Source organism: Cyprinus carpio, chromosome B6, assembly GCF_018340385.1.
Source record: "Cyprinus carpio isolate SPL01 chromosome B6, ASM1834038v1, whole genome shotgun sequence".
Classification (NCBI taxonomy): domain Eukaryota; kingdom Metazoa; phylum Chordata; class Actinopteri; order Cypriniformes; family Cyprinidae; genus Cyprinus; species Cyprinus carpio.
The window spans coordinates 27350209-27369705 of NC_056602.1; the positions used below are offsets into that span (position 1 = coordinate 27350209).

The 19497-nt window shown below is 34.8% G+C and overlaps 1 protein-coding gene across 1 annotated transcript in view; it reads right to left on the reverse strand.

Moving 5' to 3' along the window:
• Nucleotides 1-19497, reverse strand: part of LOC109092019 (voltage-dependent calcium channel subunit alpha-2/delta-2-like) — a 213912-nt gene that overhangs the window by 22199 nt on the left and 172216 nt on the right. Inside the window, exons 11-19 of the mRNA XM_042726581.1 lie at nucleotides 17623-17784; nucleotides 14016-14126; nucleotides 13704-13782; nucleotides 8458-8507; nucleotides 3378-3467; nucleotides 2396-2461; nucleotides 471-545; nucleotides 321-395; nucleotides 108-179 (exon numbers count right to left, since the gene is read on the reverse strand). Of these exons, the coding sequence (XP_042582515.1) occupies nucleotides 108-179; nucleotides 321-395; nucleotides 471-545; nucleotides 2396-2461; nucleotides 3378-3467; nucleotides 8458-8507; nucleotides 13704-13782; nucleotides 14016-14126; nucleotides 17623-17784 (780 nt within the window). The remainder of the gene's footprint in view (nucleotides 1-107; nucleotides 180-320; nucleotides 396-470; nucleotides 546-2395; nucleotides 2462-3377; nucleotides 3468-8457; nucleotides 8508-13703; nucleotides 13783-14015; nucleotides 14127-17622; nucleotides 17785-19497) is intronic.

Here is a 19497-nt window from a genome sequence, read left to right on the forward strand (position 1 = left end):
CGTCCTACTTAGCTAAACTCGACCATGTTGTCTGATGAGTAATTTAATGACATTTTAATAATGTATTTGGCACATTTGCAGGGAGAACTCATTGTAGAGATGTTTACCTCCTCCTTGCTGCGATCTGGAAGTTCAGCATCCAAGAAGTCCAATGTGACCGGCTCTCTGAAGTTAATGATCTGCACAAATCCATTAGGAAAAAATAATTATTGTTACAGAGATAAACATGCATTAAAAACAGAAGGTAGAAAAAGAAAATAACTACATTTCAGACTAAATTTAAGGTCTATAAACAAGAGACAAACTCAAATGCTTTTCACCTTAGGCTGTAGGTTGGGGTGCAGCAGCACATAGCCATTGGGATCTATGGCAAACGTGTAACCATTGGCTCCAAGCTGTGTACAGAGATGCAAATTATTAACTGATGAGCAAAAATAAAAATAACTGAAAAAGAGATTTATTTGACTTACCTTATATCTTGGTGTGAGTTCTTTAATTTCATTGAGGGCGATGTCTACACCCATGACACCAAGAATCAACTGATTCTGCAATAAAGAAACCAACAGACTGAAAAACACAACAAACGACCACAAGGGGGCAGAATTGATGTTTGTCTAAACTACAGATAACCTAACAGTCAAATCAAACAATGCTTGGAGAGTGAACTGTTTGTCAAACAAGCACATTTCTCCATTTTTATGTTATACACAATGAGTTGTTGTATCACAGTTATCATTACCACTGTCAAAGTAAAAAAAAATTATAGCTTTGGTAAGATGGCATCTGCTTAGGACATAAATTGAAGAGCAAATAAAGCGAGAAGCGAATGTGCCTCCAGGAAAAATAACCGATATGTGACGACAGGCAGTGTGTTGAATTATAATGCGCTCTGCATTTATCAGTCACACTGGCAGGACAGTTGATCATCTAATGGAAAGGTTACTCATCCGTCAGTGCACAAATTAAAGATGTGTGCAAACACTACTGATGCAATTCTGAACCATCCAGCCAAACAGACAATGTTTAAAATACAGTTTACCTGGAAATAGAAGTCATGGAACTGATGCCAACTTCATTCAAGGCAATTATAATAAATGCATTTTACATATAGGCTACAAAACCCAAATGCTGTTAATAAATGTTAATTCATCTTTCAATTCCATTAGTATATATAATAGCCTGGAATGAATGGAAATGTTATTTTACATTTATTTACATTTATTTATATACACACACACACATACAGTACACACACACACACACACACACACACACACACACACACACACACACACACACACACACACACACACACACATATATATATATATATATATAAAAAACCAAAATTCTGTAAATATTAAAACAAATTATTTAGATAACCTTGCTAATTTTGGACATATTTTGTTAAAAATTGACAACAAGAAGGTGGTCAAATGTAAAATACTAAATATTATAATAATTTTATTTTATTTTGATAAAAAAAAAAATAATCGAAATATTTATGAACAGAAATTGTCCAAATTCTGAGAAAATGATTAAACATATGTGACCCTGGACCACAAATACAGTCTTAAGTGCCAATTTTTCCAAATTGAGATTTATACATCACATGAAAGCCGAATAAATAAGCTTTCAATTGATGTATGGTTTATTATGATAGGACAATGTTTGGCCAAGATACAACTATTTGAAAATCTGGAATCTGAGGGTGCAAAAAAATTTAAATACTGAGAAAATCAACTTTAAATTTGTCCAAATGAATTCTTAGCAATGCATATTACTAATCAAAAATAACGTTTTGATATATTTATGGTAGGAAATTTAAAAAATATCTCCATGGAACATGATCTTTATTTAATATCCTAATGATTTTTGGCATAAAAGAAAAATCTATAATTTTGACCCATACAATGTTTTTTTGGCTATTCCTACAAATATACCCCAGCGACTTAAGACTGCTTTTGTGCTCCAGGGTCATAAATAATGTGAAATATATTGTTCAACAAAATACTGTTTGTGAATTGTTTTGCCTGATAAATATGATTGTGTAACTGAACAACATTCATACAGTTGAACTATTGTTTATATGCTCAAATACATCTGCATGCACTATTTATGATATTAAACTTCAAACCCAACTTTGAATCACACTCAAACGCCCTTGTGCGTCTTCAAAGTCAAGCCCTATTCAATATGCATTCAACACCATTGTGAAACATGCCGCTCTCAAACAGTTTGTCAGTGTCAGTTAGGGAACATGCTAAGAATTAAAACTGGAACGTGATCACACTAATAATGCAAAAACTCCATAATGCATCATTTGTTTCATCCTGCGGGGGTACAAAAAACAAAGTACTAGCTGTTTATTTACAGGAATCTTCTCACGACTTACTTTGGAGTCTCCGTCAGTGGTGAGATTGAAGACTGGCATTGTGCCAGTAATGACGAGACCCAAACCCTGTAAAAAACAAAACAAAAACATATACTGCCATATAAAATGTTTGTTTTTATGGCTGTGAACTAAAGGAAGTTCACAGTACACTGCACACATGAATAAAAGGCTGCCGCATAAGACCGCCGTCCAACTCGTAGTAAAATTATATGGTCAATGACAAAGCAAACTAGCTGTGGAGATTCAAATTTGTGCATTCTGGAAAGAAAACAAAGAATGAACAATATCACAGTCAGTGGCAGCCACTAACAATCCAATCTGAAACAGTTTCTCAGTCTCAAATCAATGAATAGCGGCATGTGTCTGTGCATTTCAGTGTTTCCTAAAGATGCAGTTCTTGCAGCGGGGTGCGGTAAACCCCTAACGTGCTAAACAATAACTAATAGCATTTTCTTCCACAGTTTATAAACAAAACACTTATTTTAATAGAACTCTGTTGTGCATATGAATATTTAAGAACACTTTGCCCAACCAGTCAGTAAGTAGACTTAAAATAAAGTTTTACTAACCTTACAAATGAACATTTATCTCAAAAAGTTTATGAGTCAGACTTAACATAACACCTGCGGTTCAGTGAGTGAGTCGTCCAAGATGATCCACTCCGAAAGTGAGTCATCTGACTGATTCAGACTGTTCTATTCCGGTGAATCACTCGAAAGAATCGCACCAATCAGTGGATTTATTTGTGAATTAGACAGCCTGCAGTGCAATAGAAATGCAATAAAATCCAACTTTTTATTGTCAATATGCTATTTTGCAGTTCTCAGTCTAAAAGTGAGTAAAATCTCTGTGCAACGATTCCTATTCTTTGCTGTGGCTCAGATTCTGTGCAGGCTGATCCATTGGCCATATTCAAAAATATACAGTGCAATTTTGAGTTGATGATGAAGATGATGATGATGATGATGGAAATCTTTCATACCAGAGCATCCTGGTAAACATTGGTCCACTGCACTTGTTTAGCCCGTTCACCGGCCAGCACCATTGGCCGTCCAAGAACATCCAAATACTCCTGATAACAAAAAACACACAAAGAATTCAACACATATATCACAAGAACTGTAGTGCAGCTCAGTTTTACAACAAACACGGCCAGAAACGAAGCATTCTCAACAGGTTACAACTAATAACACTCTGAGCTCTGCAAGTGCGACACTAAAGGCAGGAGTCCACACCTCCCTCTGTCATAAAGCAAACGACTGCGACTCGCCGCTCCATTACATAAAGCACGCTGTTAAAGCGTCCGCCCGAGGGGCCAGTAAAGCCAGCTGCACAGAGGCACTTCCAGCCGTAACAAATCATCATAAAGCAGCTATTAAAGCATATTACAGCTGTTAGAAAGCACATTCTCGCTCTGGAGGGCTAGGGTGGGCTGCCACAGGACGGCACTTGTTGGGTCGCCGTAAGCACACGTTTATAAATGACAATTCTGTTTTCAACACAACACTCTTCGGGAGGTTAATTATTCAAAGAAGTGAACCTCACCAAAACTGTCTGAAAGAATGGGGTCAAAAAAAAAAAAGAAGGAAAATGAGGCTTATTTTAGGGTTCTGTTTAGTGGGGGGGAGGAGTTATATATATGTATACACACATACACACACACATATATATATATATATATATATATATATATATATATATATATATATATATATATATATATATATATATATATATATATATATATATATATACACACACAATTTTATTTCATAATATATTAGATAATTATATATATTATAGATTACTATCTACATATCTATAAAAAAAGGAAATGAGTCTTATTTTTGGAAATTTCCATTTAGTTGGGGGGGGAATATATATATAAAGTTTAAGTTGAAGTAATAAAGTACTAAGAATATAACTGAAATAAATAAAAATCCAAACAGAAATATATATATGTATATGAAATTACCAAATTCAATATATGTAAATAAATAAATAAACACACACACTTGCATCTAAAATAATTAATATTTAAATAATTAAGATAATTCTAAATAAATCCTAAATATACTTAACTATAGAAATGTCTATGTTTTATTATATTTTATTATTCAGTTTTCAATTATTATTATACATTTTTATTAAACATTTTTCAAATTTCCTAAAATGTCCATGTTTGTTGTGACATTTTTTTTTACACAAAATATAATTTATTTTTTCCTGTTTATTGTGACATTTCATGAGATTCACCCGAACCTTTCACCACTCTGTCAATGCCGGGCAGAGAAAACACATTTAATAATGCAATCTTCCAGGTTCAGCGTCTTAACACAGCTAATGGAGGGCCAGAAGCTCATGTGGGGAATATTTTGTCTCTCTGAAAGCCAGCAGCTTGTGTAAGTGTGGCCTTTTGATGAAACTGCAGCATTAGGCCACTTTTATTTCTTGCTGGAACATGGAAATGCTGACAAGCGTAACCTATTCTATTATTAGCTCGCTAAAACACCGTTTAACGTGCCGTGGGGACACATTTCAGCAGAGACGATGACAGGCAGACCTTTTCACGCGGGAGAAAAGAGAAAGGTAAACAGCGGTGGGCCGGTAATGGCGGTCTCTGCGGTACGAGGGGATAAAGAGCAGCGACACAGCAGGCCGCCGCACAGATTCGCTTGTAGATTTCCATTCTGTCCATAAACGTTCATGAACTCAATTAAAAAGGCGCTGCATTCATATTCATACTGATCTCATTATACATAACAATGTGACACTTTAAGGTTATACAGGTAGAGAGTAAAGGTAAAGGCAGAAGCTTTTTCCAGTTGAACACTTTCACAATCAACTCAATGGCTTTCTAATCACACGAACAGCCTGAGAATTTATCCAAACAGCATGTGAGTAATTCATATTAAGCATAAATGTATTATATGACAAAATAATCCTATATACACTACCGTTCTAAAGTATGGCATCAGTAATATATCTTTTTAAATAAATCAATGCTTTTTTTTCAGCTAAATTATAGTATTATAATTAAAAAATATATATTATGTATTATAGTTTTTATAAATATTTTGAATTTATTTTTATATCTTCCATTTTCATTTTAAATGTAAAGTTCAGTAATTTTTCTTTAGTTTTTTGTCATTTTTATTATTTTTTTAATGTCTATGCAGTTTTTTTAATTTATTTTTTTATTAGATTTTTAGTTTTTAACAAAGTTAAACTGAATGAAAATGAGAAATGTTGCTTTACTAACCGAAATAAAAATAAAAGAAAATAAATTGTATTTTTCAGTGTATTTTATTTCATGTAACAATCTTTTTTTATGGTTTTAGTTAACCCTAATTTACACAAAATAATAACTGCCTCAATGGATCATTGCACAATGTAAACTATATTATCGGCCAGATATAATCTGCTAAATAAAGCATGAAGATATCAAGATAATATGAACCTCTACATCATGATTTTCTGATGAGCTGCTTTACAACCATGTGTTTTGTGAAACGAACTATAATAATAATTAGACTTGTCTTTGGAATTTTCTTCAAGCAACTTTCATCCATTAATTAGAGGAACTTTTGTGCAGGTTGGATAGTTTTTCCTGTCAGAAATCCACCAGCATCTGCGAGCGACTGCTGTGGAAGTGCAGTTGGCGGTTATTTTAGTCCACGGCTCTCGGAGGTAACAGCATGTGACAGGAGAGGAGGTGGTGAGGAGGTGCACAGGTGTGGCGGCCGCTGCTGGCGATATATACAGTTACGCGCCCACACCTGTCTCACGCAGGCTATTAGAATAAGTGGCAGTTCTCTGAATGCAAAAATTACTCTCAGCCTAATGGAACAGCTGATGGTCTATTCAAGCACCTGATCAGCTCGCCTGCGGGAGGTTCGACACACGCCGGGGGAGAAAGAGGGAGGAGCAGACACAAATGAATAAAGCTAAACTGGATTGGAAAAGAGCGGGACAGATAGTGAAAGGTGATAGAGAGGAGATAAAGAAGAAAGGCCGAGATGCCAGTGAAGAGTGCTGAAGAATCACACAGAAGAGGTGGGAAATTGGACTGATTGCTTTTGGGGAAGAGCGATGCTATTGCGCCGGGTTTCGTGGGCCTCGGGAAAGATTGCTGGAGGATAATGAAAACTGTATGGAAGTGGATTAGAGAAATCACAGCCCCATTTGAATCTTACTGACGCTAAATATAGAAGTCTGTATTCGCTTTATCCGTTCATCTTTATAGTTCTCTCTATGCTTTCTAGCGTGACATATATATCTCTAAATCATGATAACACCACAGAGCTTCAAAGCTCAAGAAGCTGAATGAACTTAGCGTGAACTGAATTAATGTATAGAGGCTTTATTAACTCTTTCCCCGCCATTGTCGAGTTTTTATGGCTTTTCGTGTTTTCACTGTTATACACTCAGGGGCGCTATTACACATCTTCTGAAAGAGTACAAAACCTCCCGAACAAAAACAAACTAGTGATCTCTAATGTAAACAGATGCATATGATAAATAATGCGATCATCGGCAATAGACAGCATATAAATAAAAACTGCATAATGTTACAGAGTAAAATGATGATCCGGGAAGTGGTATATGGCTGTGCAAGCTTTTGAGGTGTTGATGGAAGCGACTTACTGGATTTATGCTTTGATAACCGTACTAAATATATTCCAGATGTAGTTTTTGATAAAAAATTGATTTTCTCACCTTTTTGCTCAAAATTATAAATTTTTATGAAACCTACCTATATTCAAGTGTTGATAAAAAAAGAATGCTTTTTTGTTTAAAAGTAGAGGCTTTGATCTTTATTTTGATGTATCGCATATTCAAATATTCCTACAGCAAAATATACTGTAGGCCATAAAATTTTAGTGAAAATCATCAAAATCGCTGGCAACTTTTAAAAAAAATGCTGGCAGGGAAAGAGTTAAAACGGAAAATCACTTTTGAAGCTGACATGAGCACACCTGTGAATGCATACCAGCTGAAGATAAACTGTTTATTGTGATTCATTTGAATGCATCAGTATTGTCTTTTTACATGGCTGTTGTTGCTGTTTTTAGAAAGAAATGAGTGACTCGAGGCAATGCGCTACAGTGATTTTACCACCATTGAAAGGCTTTTAGCTACTCTACTTGATGTCATGCCTAAAAACACCTCTTAAATGAGTTAAAATACAGATAATACTGTATAAATATAGATAATATACATATATGTGCCTTAAAAACATAAAAAAATCATACTAACCCCAAACTATATATACTATACAGATTTTTAACATAGTTGAAAGAAGTCTCTTCTGCTCACTAAGGCTTAGGTTAGGGTTTATTTATTTATTTGATAAAAAATATGGTAAAAACAGTAAAATATGTGAAATATTATCACAATTTAAATAACTGTTTACTATTTGAATATATGTAAAAACGTAATTTATTTCTGTGATCAAAGCTGAATTTTCAGCATCATTACACTTTTTAAAAATAAAGGTACTTAAAAGGTTCTTCACAGCGATGCCATAGAAGAACCATTTTTTTGTTTCCACAAAGAACCATTCAGTCTAAGGTTCTTTAAAGAACCATCTCTTTCTTACCTTTTTATAATCTGAAGAACCTTCTTTTGCCACAAAGAAGCTTTTGTGAGACAGAAAGGTTAATCAGATGTTAAAGGTTCTTTATGGAACCACTTAGACAAAAAAGGTTCTTCTATGGCATCGTGAAGCACCTTTATTTTTAAGAGTGTACTCCAGTCTTCAGTGTCACATGATCCTTCAGAAATCATTCTAATACGCTCATTTGCTGCTCAACAAATATTTCTTTTTTTGGAAAATGTGGATCTATTTTTCAGGATTATATGATGAATAGGAAGTTCAAAAGAACAAATGATTGGAAATAGAACTCTTTTGTAACATTATAAATGTCTTTACTGTCACTTTTAATGCATTCTTGCTGACTAAACAAACTAACTTCTTAAAAACATACTACTGACCCCAAACTTTTAAACAGTGTTGTATGTGTATAAATGTGAAGTAAGAAGTAGTAGAAATGACAAACCTGTGTGTTGATCCTTATGGCTCCGATGGAAGGGATCTCAAAGTAGTAACCTGTTCAGAAACAAACATAAACCAATAACAGGGCTGGTTAATGTTGACATATTGTTGATTGTTGAGCAGTTAGGTGACTAACTAGGCAACAGCTTTAGGGGTCTGTGTCAGAACAGACAAACCTGCAAAATTATATTTAACTACCTTGGGTTTGACACAAACCTAAAGCAGTTTTGCAGGAGAATTCACTGTGGCTAATTGTTAATGATAAATGTAGTTTATCAATTGTAGAAGTGATTTTTTTGTGAGAGCTATTTTGTCACGCTTACATGTTTAATTTATAGTTTAGCAACATGCATAATATTCCAGCATGCAGACAAACTGACCAAATGCTATGCATATGTTAGCCAGAGAATGTGCTGTGCTGTGGTTTGTTCTGTGAGATTCATTGAGCATTCAGAGGCTGGACACACAGACAGGGTCAACACAAGAGTGTCTGAACAAAGAGCACAACATCTGAGGTGTCGTCCTCAAAGTGTTTAGAGTCAAGAAACTTCAGATTGCTACTTCAAACTTACAGCCATTTTCTCTCAACACACACACACACACACAAAAATTAATGCTTACATATTTTTAAATATTTTAAAGTTAGTGTATTTGAATTGTTATTTTAGATATTTTGTGTGTTTGTTTTTATTGATTAAAAATCTAACTACTATCGTTATTCCATAGCATAATAATAACTAATTGTAAACATGTTTATGTAACTAATTGTAAACATGTTTGATGTTTTTATTTGGTTTTTGAATAGGAAAGAATTTTGTTGTTATAATTAGTATGAATTTTATTTTATAATTTTCATCAGAATCGATAAAATCTTGAAACAGCCATTTTTGGTTGACAATACAGACGGATTTGTATTGACGTAATAGTTTTGAATATATATTTTCTAAACAGGTACCATGTGTTTTTCTAATTATCTGTGGGCTGAAAACACAAACGTGGCTGAAATCATTCGAATGAACATGAAATCAGTTCAGCCTTCGCTCAGTCTGCTGTTATTGCTGTAAAGGTCACTGAACAATTTCATTCTCGATAACTTCAGGACCAACATTCTGTGGCTCATTTGAGTCGAAACCATCATTAACGCAGAGGCTGGGTGTAGAGTTCACATCACCACGGGCTGTGAGTGGCTAGCAGGATATGTCTGTGGTTTTCTTGCAATCTGGCATCTAACTAAAGAAATGTCATTGGTTCAATATATGATAGGCTCTATCAACATTTGAGGCATAATGTCAGGGTACCAAAGAAAATAACTGAGTCATTCTGATCAGCTCTTTTAAACTAGTAATTCACTTATAATGAAAGTAAACAGGGCCATGCACAGGGGTCATATGACGATGCTAAAAATAACATTATTTTCTGTATTTGGTGTAATACAATGTTTTTACCTGGTTCAAGGTTCAAAAACACATTCTCTTCCTTTTTGCCTCTCTTTTCTCTTTTTAAATATTTTGAATAAATAATAAAATAAATTTAAATCACAATATGAAAATTAGGTGAACAGAATTTTTATAATGGAATATATATATATATATATACACACACACACACACACACACACACACACACACACACACACACACACACACACACACACACACACACTATGGTTAGATGTTTTGTCAAAACAGAAATGTATTAATAAATATTTATTTTTCTTTAACTAATATTTTCCTTTAATAAATATTCATTGACAAATAAATACTGTGCACACGTTAACAAATATTTATTAAATATTTAATAAATAGTAATTTAATACATTAAAAATAAATCTATTAAAATTTAATAAAAATGAATTTAACAAAACATTTTTGTTTCATTTCTCTAATCAAACTGTTTCAAACAAAATATACTTTTTTGGTAATACTGTTGTAATGGGTCAATAATGTCCCCAAAATCTGACGGCCAACTACATTTAAGAAATAAATAAATTAATAAAATTAAAAATAAATTTGTTATTTTTTCCCCACACAATATCACAATTACGTGAACATAACATTTTTATAATTTAAAAAAATTACTATGGTTTAAGCAGATGAAAGAATGTGAATAAAAGTGTTGTCAAAACTGAAAATACATTAATAGATATTCATTTTCTTTGACTAAATATTCATTCATAAATACAGTGTGCAACACATTCAATAAATAGTATTTTATTATAATTTTTTCCCTTCCTCTCACTTTTCAAACAAAATATGTAGTACTTTTCTATTGTTTTAATAGGTTTATACTCAAACTGTCCCCTAAAACAAAGGGATGAATCAAAATGACTTTCTTTGGTAACTGCCATCATGTCACAAATGTTGGATTAGATAAAGCTGTTGAACCCGTAACATCTCTTTAAGAAGGCGACGGCCCTAAAACGACTGCAGATAAGGAAGTCAAATCTAGTTCAGTTAATGAATCAGAAATAATTTAAAAGTCTTTAAAAGCATATCAAAGTCAAGAGAATTAGAGTATAAAAACTAAAACTAAAAAAAAAAGTGTTCAGAAGATGTCTGAGGGTCAAACCAATCAGCACGCTAGAAGGAATCTAATCAAATCAATGTGAGTCTCCGGGAATCAAAGAGACCTGGAATTGGCTCTGATTCAGTGGCGGCCATATGAGACTTTGTTTGTGTCAGCGGAGTGTGAACGAGCTCGCTGAGAGACAGCCGGTGGAGTGACAACACGCGCTAAACCGTGTCAAACAAACATGTCTCTCATTGTTGCCACTAGTCTGATCCCTTGACTTGGTCATGATTACAAAACGCTGAATCCAATTGTCTCCGGGCGACATGAACAACCAAACAATAAGACGCAGACAATCCGATGCAATCCGCATCTTAACAAGCCCATCAAAGAGTGCTCTGCGTACGTTCAGAGGAGGAAACGTGGCGTATGCACACTACTGTTGCTTTTTGAACGAACCTAGCAGTGGCTGCGAATGCTTTGAGTCAGATACGCTGTCGAACACGCATTCTACAGCACAGGGAGAGCCGCGGACGTGGATGTGGGCTTTGTGAGGGTGTCAGGGGCGTTCCTCTGCTGCTTTGTGATATCGGCGAGCGAAATGAAAGCCTGCGGTGGAGATGGAGTCCGCTGAGAAAAGCGTCTTGCTTGCTGTGCCAGACTCCGTCCCCTCACTGCCAGTCATTACAGCAGAGAACACGGCCGCACGGAGGGCTAATCCTTAAGTGGAAGCGCTTTTGGCTGGAGACGCCGAGAAGTTGCGGACGTGGTTATCGCTGCAACGGCAGTTCCACTTTGGCTAATTAATTATAAGGAAGGGAGGGCGGCGGGGGTCTCTGAAGTGTTCTGCTACCGTTCGTCATTAACTAATCAGAGAGCTGGAGAGGGATGATTGTTAAGACAGAGCTGAGAGGGAGAGTGTTTGCTCTACAGGCCTGGAATTAACTTGTTAGGTCAGATAGGTCAACATTACTTGAGCGCTGTTGACCAGGATTACATGCAAGCTCTCAGTGTGTTTAGAAAATAGACAGTTTTGGCTTCAAAGGTATAGTTCACCCAAAAAAGAAAATTTGATGTTAATTTACTCACCCTCGGGCCATCCGAGATTTAAGTGACTTTTTTCTTGAGTAGAACAGTAAGCTGAAACCTTGGTTATTGGTGATTCATAAAATGCAAGTCAGCGGCTGTGCTAAAAACATATCAAGGAACACAGAATAATAACCGTGGCTCCTGACGATGTATTGCGGTCTTATGAAGTGAAACGATCTATCTGTGCAAGAAACTGAACATTATTTACAGCATTATTACCTGTAATCCAGAGCCTCAGACAATGGAGAAATCTGATTCTTTTCTGCAAACTGGTTCATTCAGATTCAATCCTTCTAGTTTGTTTACGTAATCATGCAATGACAAAATGTATACATAATTATTAAAGCACCTAATAATGTTTTATATGCTTAAAGTGAATAAACAAGTCTCAACAGTTCACCATTTTACATAAACCAAGAGAAACCATAAAAATTTTAATTTCGCACATATCATGGTCTTCAGTCAGTCTTGAGTCTAACTTTTCTCAGTTCAGTGACTGTTGGAGGAACTGGAGCGCTGAAAGAGTTCATTCATCATATAGAAAGAGAGATTTTATTTTTGATTTTTTGTGTTGTTTTTTTTGGTGTGGTTTGTTGTGTTTTTTAAGGTTGTTTAGTATTTGGTGAACTGACTCAGCTAGTTCACTAAAAAAAGTAGTAGTTCAAAAGAATGATTCTTTTGTGAACTGGCATCACTCCGGATGGCTTGTAATGTTGTAAATAATGTTCAGTTTCTTGCACAGACCAATCGTATCACTTCATAAGACCACAATACTGTATATCGTTAGGAGCCACGGGTATTCATTTTGTGTTTCTTGCTATGCTTTTTTCAATCTCAAAAATGGAGCACCGTTTCAACTAAAAATCTACTGAAGAAAAAAGTCACTAACATCTTGGATGCCCTGGGGGTGAAGAAATTAACAGCAAATTATTTATTTTGAGGTGAACTATAAAATCTGATTAGACAAGCCACTTTCTGAGTCATTGTGCAACAGCCGCTACTAAAAGTAACAGAAGAAAATATGAGTGAATTTTGCCTCCACAATGTTTTGGCTGGTTGCTAGTGTAGGAGCCATATTTAATTTCAGTATATGAGGAAATTTTATGTTTAATGTTTGATCACTGGGCTAACTTGTCATAATCATGGGTGGGGGGGTTTGAAGTGTTTTTTTATTTTTTGAAAGTAAACTGAAAATTGCGATTAATAAACCATGATATTTTGCTGTTACAACCGCATCTCACTGCATGATTGATGAACATATGTATTGGGAGACTCCCCCAGCTAACCTCGGAAGTTTAAAAGAGTAGCCACTATAGCTAGAGAATTGTGGATGGATGTAAGTGTGTTACTATGTGTTTGCCAAACTGTACTTAACATTTTAACACATTGCTATGTGGTTTCTAGGGTTTTGCGATGCACTTAATTTGGGCTGAGTTTTTTTTTTTTTTGCAAGTTGCCATGATATTTAAAATGTGCTTGCAGGGGTGTTCTTCACATTTTTAGAACACTGATATACAGTTTCTAGGGTGCTGCATTGTGTTCCTGCCATGATACTCCATATTGTGCCTAACACAGATGTACAGAAGTACAGATGCAGTTGAACAGCTGAAAAGTTCAGATTTTTGAACCAAATCTACATTCTCACTCTCTTACCCTTGTTGGCACAGGCGATCCACTGCAGAGGAGTGACGTCATAGTTGTGCTGCCCCACTGAGAACGTGAAAACTCTCACCTGTGGAGCGAAGACGGTTTATTAGATCTGTAGCAAAAGGCTCTAAAAATACAGAGTAGTCCCTTAAAGTTCCACATTGCTACAAATATCAAAATATTCTGATATTGATATTGTGATTTTGTTGTCATGCTATTTTCTGTTTTAGGGAGGACAGAAAATCGGCTTGTCACTGAAGGTCATTACCACACAGATGGAAACACAGGCATGTTTTGAATTTAATCGCCTCGACTCACTGTTTTGTTTGGCCAGTTATATTTCTCAAAGATGTCTTGAGCGCGATCCTCGCCACCGTCTGTGAACATCATTATCATCTTATTGCAGTTTGCTCTGGGAGCGCTGGTCTCCTGTGAGAAGCAGAAACAGGAATGCATAAGATTCGTTTGGTGGGTCTCAAATAAGCCAGGTCAGTTTGACTCACTGGATCTGCCTTTATAAACAGATGCTTTTGTTTGTGAAAACCCTTGTGCTTTACACTATCCTTGCAATGTGTCCTTTAATAATAATAACTGCCACACACACACACACTGTAAAGTGACAATCACATTTAAATACAGGAGTGAATCCTCTAAATTATTGTTTTGTGTGTATATAACAATCACTCCTGAAACTGTGATGATTGACACATGGTAACCATAGTTACAGCAACCTCTTTATTTTCTGTGATTTTAACTAAACCACCATCGATAGAGCCATGATGTTTCGTGAAGTCTGCTTGCATTCTTGAAGGGTTGCCATGTACAATTATTATAAGCGATGCTTATTTAGAGTCTTTGGGCTTGGCTCATAAAGCGATCCAGTTTATTGATTAATAAGCAAGTGCAGTTCGCTGTGTTTTGGCATGTGACTAATTTGCAAGATAATGCATTTGGATTTGAGTTTATTATGGGCTTGTTCTTATTTGTTTTACTGTTTCTTTTTTAGCAAGATCTGGCAACACTAATGAGTCAAAACGTACTCTGTGTTTTCTTGCACCGCACATACAGAAAAAAACAAACAAATTCTGATACATATTTAAATACATAATTCAAAACTAGTTCTTTAGTTCGGTTCCGTACACACTGTGTAGAATATCTGTAAATGTGATTGTTATTACTGGTAGTCAATTCATTTGGAATTGTCACTCCTGTATATTACTGAACTGTGTGTATACAGAACAGGATTAAAAGTGCTGTATGTAATTTTTTGACAATACTAAATGATAAAAATACCATAACACATTTGCAGATATTTATAAAACTCAGTTACACATACTTGTTTTATGCTACAGCCTGGTGTTTTGTTTTGAAATATGTGTTCTGTATCGGAATGTCACTGTGCGACTCCGCCTACTGCCAATTTACCCAATAGGGTTTGGACACCCCGGTTGGCCAGTTGGAGGAAAACACAGCACATTGCAGTTGTGGAAGCCAAAAAATGGACTAGATCAGAGATCAAAGATTCTACCCTAAAAAGCTCCGGCATCCATCTAAAAAGCTCTATGACCGATCAGAGGCGTATTTAATTGTGGATAAATCAACTCATCAGTTAACAGTCTAAAGCTTGTCGACTCCTATTGTCACTTGTGCTTATTCCTGTTGTGTGTCCTCAATCTGGCAACCCGCATGAGTGTTGAGACTGAGGAGGTGAAGGCGGGAGAAACAACTCTCTCCAATATTTTGAATTTGGACCACAATACTCATTTTAACTGCTAGCTGTCAATATTCCATACCACACCTTTAAGCGCTAAAAGGTGAACTGACAAGCAAATTTAGCCACAGTGTGTTTGTGGCCAATATGCGTACAAAGTGTTTGCACTGACATATTTGCACAGAATTTGTTTCAGGCCTGCTTGAATCAATTCACTACACAAATGACCTTGGCTATAACAGTGTCCCATTTGGCAGAGCACCGCACATGTGTCTGAGCACTTAAGCGTGTGTGTGTGTGCAGGCACGTCTGTTCCTCTAATCATACGTCTGCTTTTGTGCCAGCTGCTGCCGACTGTCCTATCTCTGATGAGTTAGCCAAAAGTCCCCTCTCCCTATCCCGTCCAATCACAGCTGTCATTGACATTCGTCCTACGCCACATCACTCTGACAAGATTCTAATAAAGATAAATAATACTGCCACAATTACAAATTTACAGCGCTCTCTTCTCAGCCTATCAGGAGTCAGCAGGAAGAAATTAAAATGCCTTGGCGCTTGTGGATCTGAGAGCGACAGTGAAAGAGAAAGTCAGAAAGAACCAGTGTCTTCAGTCGGAAGAGAATACAGATTCGTCTGTTTCTCATCAATCACACCATCACGATCTGTTCGAGCACCAGTCGGCCAAAACTAAAATGCATGTGATGAAACCACACATGAGGCCAACAACAAATCTCACAACATTGTACACACCATCAACACACTTCTGCATGGCTATTTTTCACCTCTTCTCAAACATTTCTCCTCAGCAAGATCATTTTGGCCCTGTTGACACTTGGTATTAAGATGCGTTTTGGTCTTCTTTCAAATTGCTAATAAAATACTAATTGTATATTTAAAATCATCTTGTATTTTTCCTCTACTTTTCTTATATGTTCTATCCAGGTTTAATTTAGAGTCAAATAATACCACCTACTGACTGAATGAATTTGTTGACATTTGTAGACATTGAGGGACGTATGATTATGAGTGGTTATTTGAAGGTTTTCAGATGTATTATTTTCTGATAACATGAAAAAAAGAAACAACAGCAGTAAGTACATGTAGATGTAATATAAGTGCGTGATAACTTTAGCCCTCCCACTCATGTTTTGACGCCGAAGAGGGATCTGCTCATTATCCTTCTCTTGACGTAATCCGCAAGTGGTCGAAAGTGAACAGAATATATGTGTGTGTTGTCTTTTTTTCTCCAAGTGATGACAGGGCCTTTACTGCATGTCCACTATCGACTCATTTGTCTGTTTTTATTGCTCAGAAATATGAGAAAAAGCTGACACTTAAATTAAATATAACTGAGAACTCTGTTAAATCTCTGAACGCTTTGAAAAAGCAACATCTGAGAAATGCAATTTTCCGCTGAGTTGGTAAGAGGATGTTTTGGCATTAACAAAATTTAACTAAGCCAAATCCAGCTAAATCTAGCAAAATAACTCTCTTTGGGAACATCCAGGGATCTTCTCAAAGGTAAAATGATTCATAGCTGAAGTAAATCATGTTTTTTATATTCTAAAAATATATATCTATAGTTTTAGTTGACATTTGAGTTAGTATGCAAGCCCTAAGACTGCAAAAAAAGAGTTGCTTTCTTGAGATTGAGACTTAAATATTTTCTAATTAATTTCTCAGTCTATTTATTTATTTCTGGAGTTCATCATTTCAAAATGTTTTGAAAGACATGAGCAATTTTATTCAGCAAGGAAGCATTAAGTTGATCAAAAGTGGCAGTAAAGATATTTATAATATTACAAAAGATTTCTACTTTAAACAACTGATGTTCTTTTAAACTATTCATCAAAAATTGTTAATAAAATGTATAAAATTCAACTTTGCATGAAAGGAATAAATTACATTCAAAATATATTTTCAAATAAAAACCAGTTATTTTAAATTGAAATAATATTCCACAATATTACTGTTTTTACTATATTTTTGATCAAATAAATGCAGCCTTGGTGAGCAGAAGAGACATAATTTATCTTAATTTAAGAGAATTAATATTACTTAATTTTAGTTTTTTTAATTTATTTTTTGTTGAGTAGAAGAGACATTTTTTTTATTTTAAGAGGATTCTGTAGGTTCTGTAGGTTAGGGTTAGTCTGTAGTCATTGTTGATTTTGTTTAAGACGGCTTGTATACATGGTTGAGTGTGAGTCTTACGTTTAACAGCTGGTCGAAGGCAAACTGAAAGCCGGTCTTGTAGTCTGTCGTCCCCTTCGCTTGCATGTTCATCACAGCCTCTTTGAAGATCTTCTTGTTTTTTATGTTGGCCTGGACCAGCGTTGTGAAGCACGGCACCACGGCGTAAGCTTTCTCATTGAACTGACAGAGAGACAGACAGCAGCTGCTTCAGCAAGTCCATTAAAAGCTTCATTATTCATCTCCATTAGATATCACAGCATCATCATTTCTGCTGTTAACACTCGCTAATGGAGTCACTTACACCTGATTGATTTCTCTCGCAATTCATAATTTGCTTCCACTGCAGATGAATCAACTCGTATGAAACTTGAAATCTATTTCAAATCTATTACACAACACTAATCATCTGGATGGTTTAATAGTGCTCAAATCAGAACATCTTTACATATGAGTCGTCCGTGTCGTGAGCGGTTGTGTTGCTATGTGGTTTCTAGGGTGTTCTGGGTGGTTACTAGTTTTCTAATGCATATTATCATCTGTCAAGTGAAACAGTAATAGCCCCCTTCTCCACTTAAAGCATACTTAAATATGCTTGTCTTCCAGGAAAAAATATATAAACATCCTTAAAATATGATTCTTCTTCCTTGAGAGGCAAAGTTGTATAAGATATGCATATATATATATATATAGATATATATACTATATATTTTTATATATATATATAATATAATATATATACCAACCTTGCGCTTGTTAAAACAATGCTCTACCACTTGAGCTACAGGAACACTATATATATTTAATTATGTTTATTTTTGTAATAGTTTATTTTTTTTAATTTTTTTTTTTGCCGATTTACACTTAAAACAAGAAAAAACAACAACAACAACATTTGCCCCCAAATACAAAACAAGTCTAAATATCATGCATTTTTGATTGTCAAGAATATATTTTGAAATCTTATTTTTCTAACCTCACTGAAATATAGTCTCATTTTATATATTTTAAATGTATTTATTTGTCATTTTATTTTTAAAGTATTGTTTCTTTTATTTTAAATGTATTTATTTGTCATTTTATTTTTAATTTTTTGTTTAAAACATAAAGAAATTCTTTACTCATAATTTTATTTTATAATTATTGTTTTAAACATAGATCTCACTAAATGTTGTTTGATTTATGCTTAAAACAAGGAGGAAAAAAACTCAGCTTGTCATTTAAACATAGATCTCACTAAATGTTGTTTGATTTATGAATAAACTGGTTTTGTTTTTAAAGATGTTAAAGTATTTGTACTGTTAATACTCAGCTTGTCAATTTTTTTTTAATTAAATAAAAATACTGATTAAGCAACAGCACAGATCCTGCAGGTTGTTATGTGTTACCGTTGAATCTTTACACTAGCACTACTGATTTTTCTTTTTTTTTTTGATACACAGCTTAAACCTATTATAGCTTGTTTCTACTATAGGATAAAAAATAAAATAACTGTGATTTGAGGTCTGAATTCTGAGACAAACACTCAAAATTAAATATAAAATCAGAATTCTGACTTTTTTCTTCTTTTTTTTTACAGTTCTGACTTCATATCACAAAATTCTGACTTTTTTTCTTTAAATTGTGAACAGGACAGAATTGCGAGAAAAATGTCTGAATTGTGAGTCTAAAAAGTTGCAATTTACTTTTTAAATTTTTTTTTATTTCTTTTTTTTTTTATTTAGATTGTGGATTGGAAAAATACCTTTCACATCAGTACAGCTTTACTTACTGACTGCACAGAACTCAGCATAAAGCATTTAAGTGTATGTGTGTGTGTGTGTGTGGAAGCACAGCTGTGGAAATCTGAGGTACATCCGGCGGTCTTGATTACAAGGTTCCACACCGCAGGTGCGG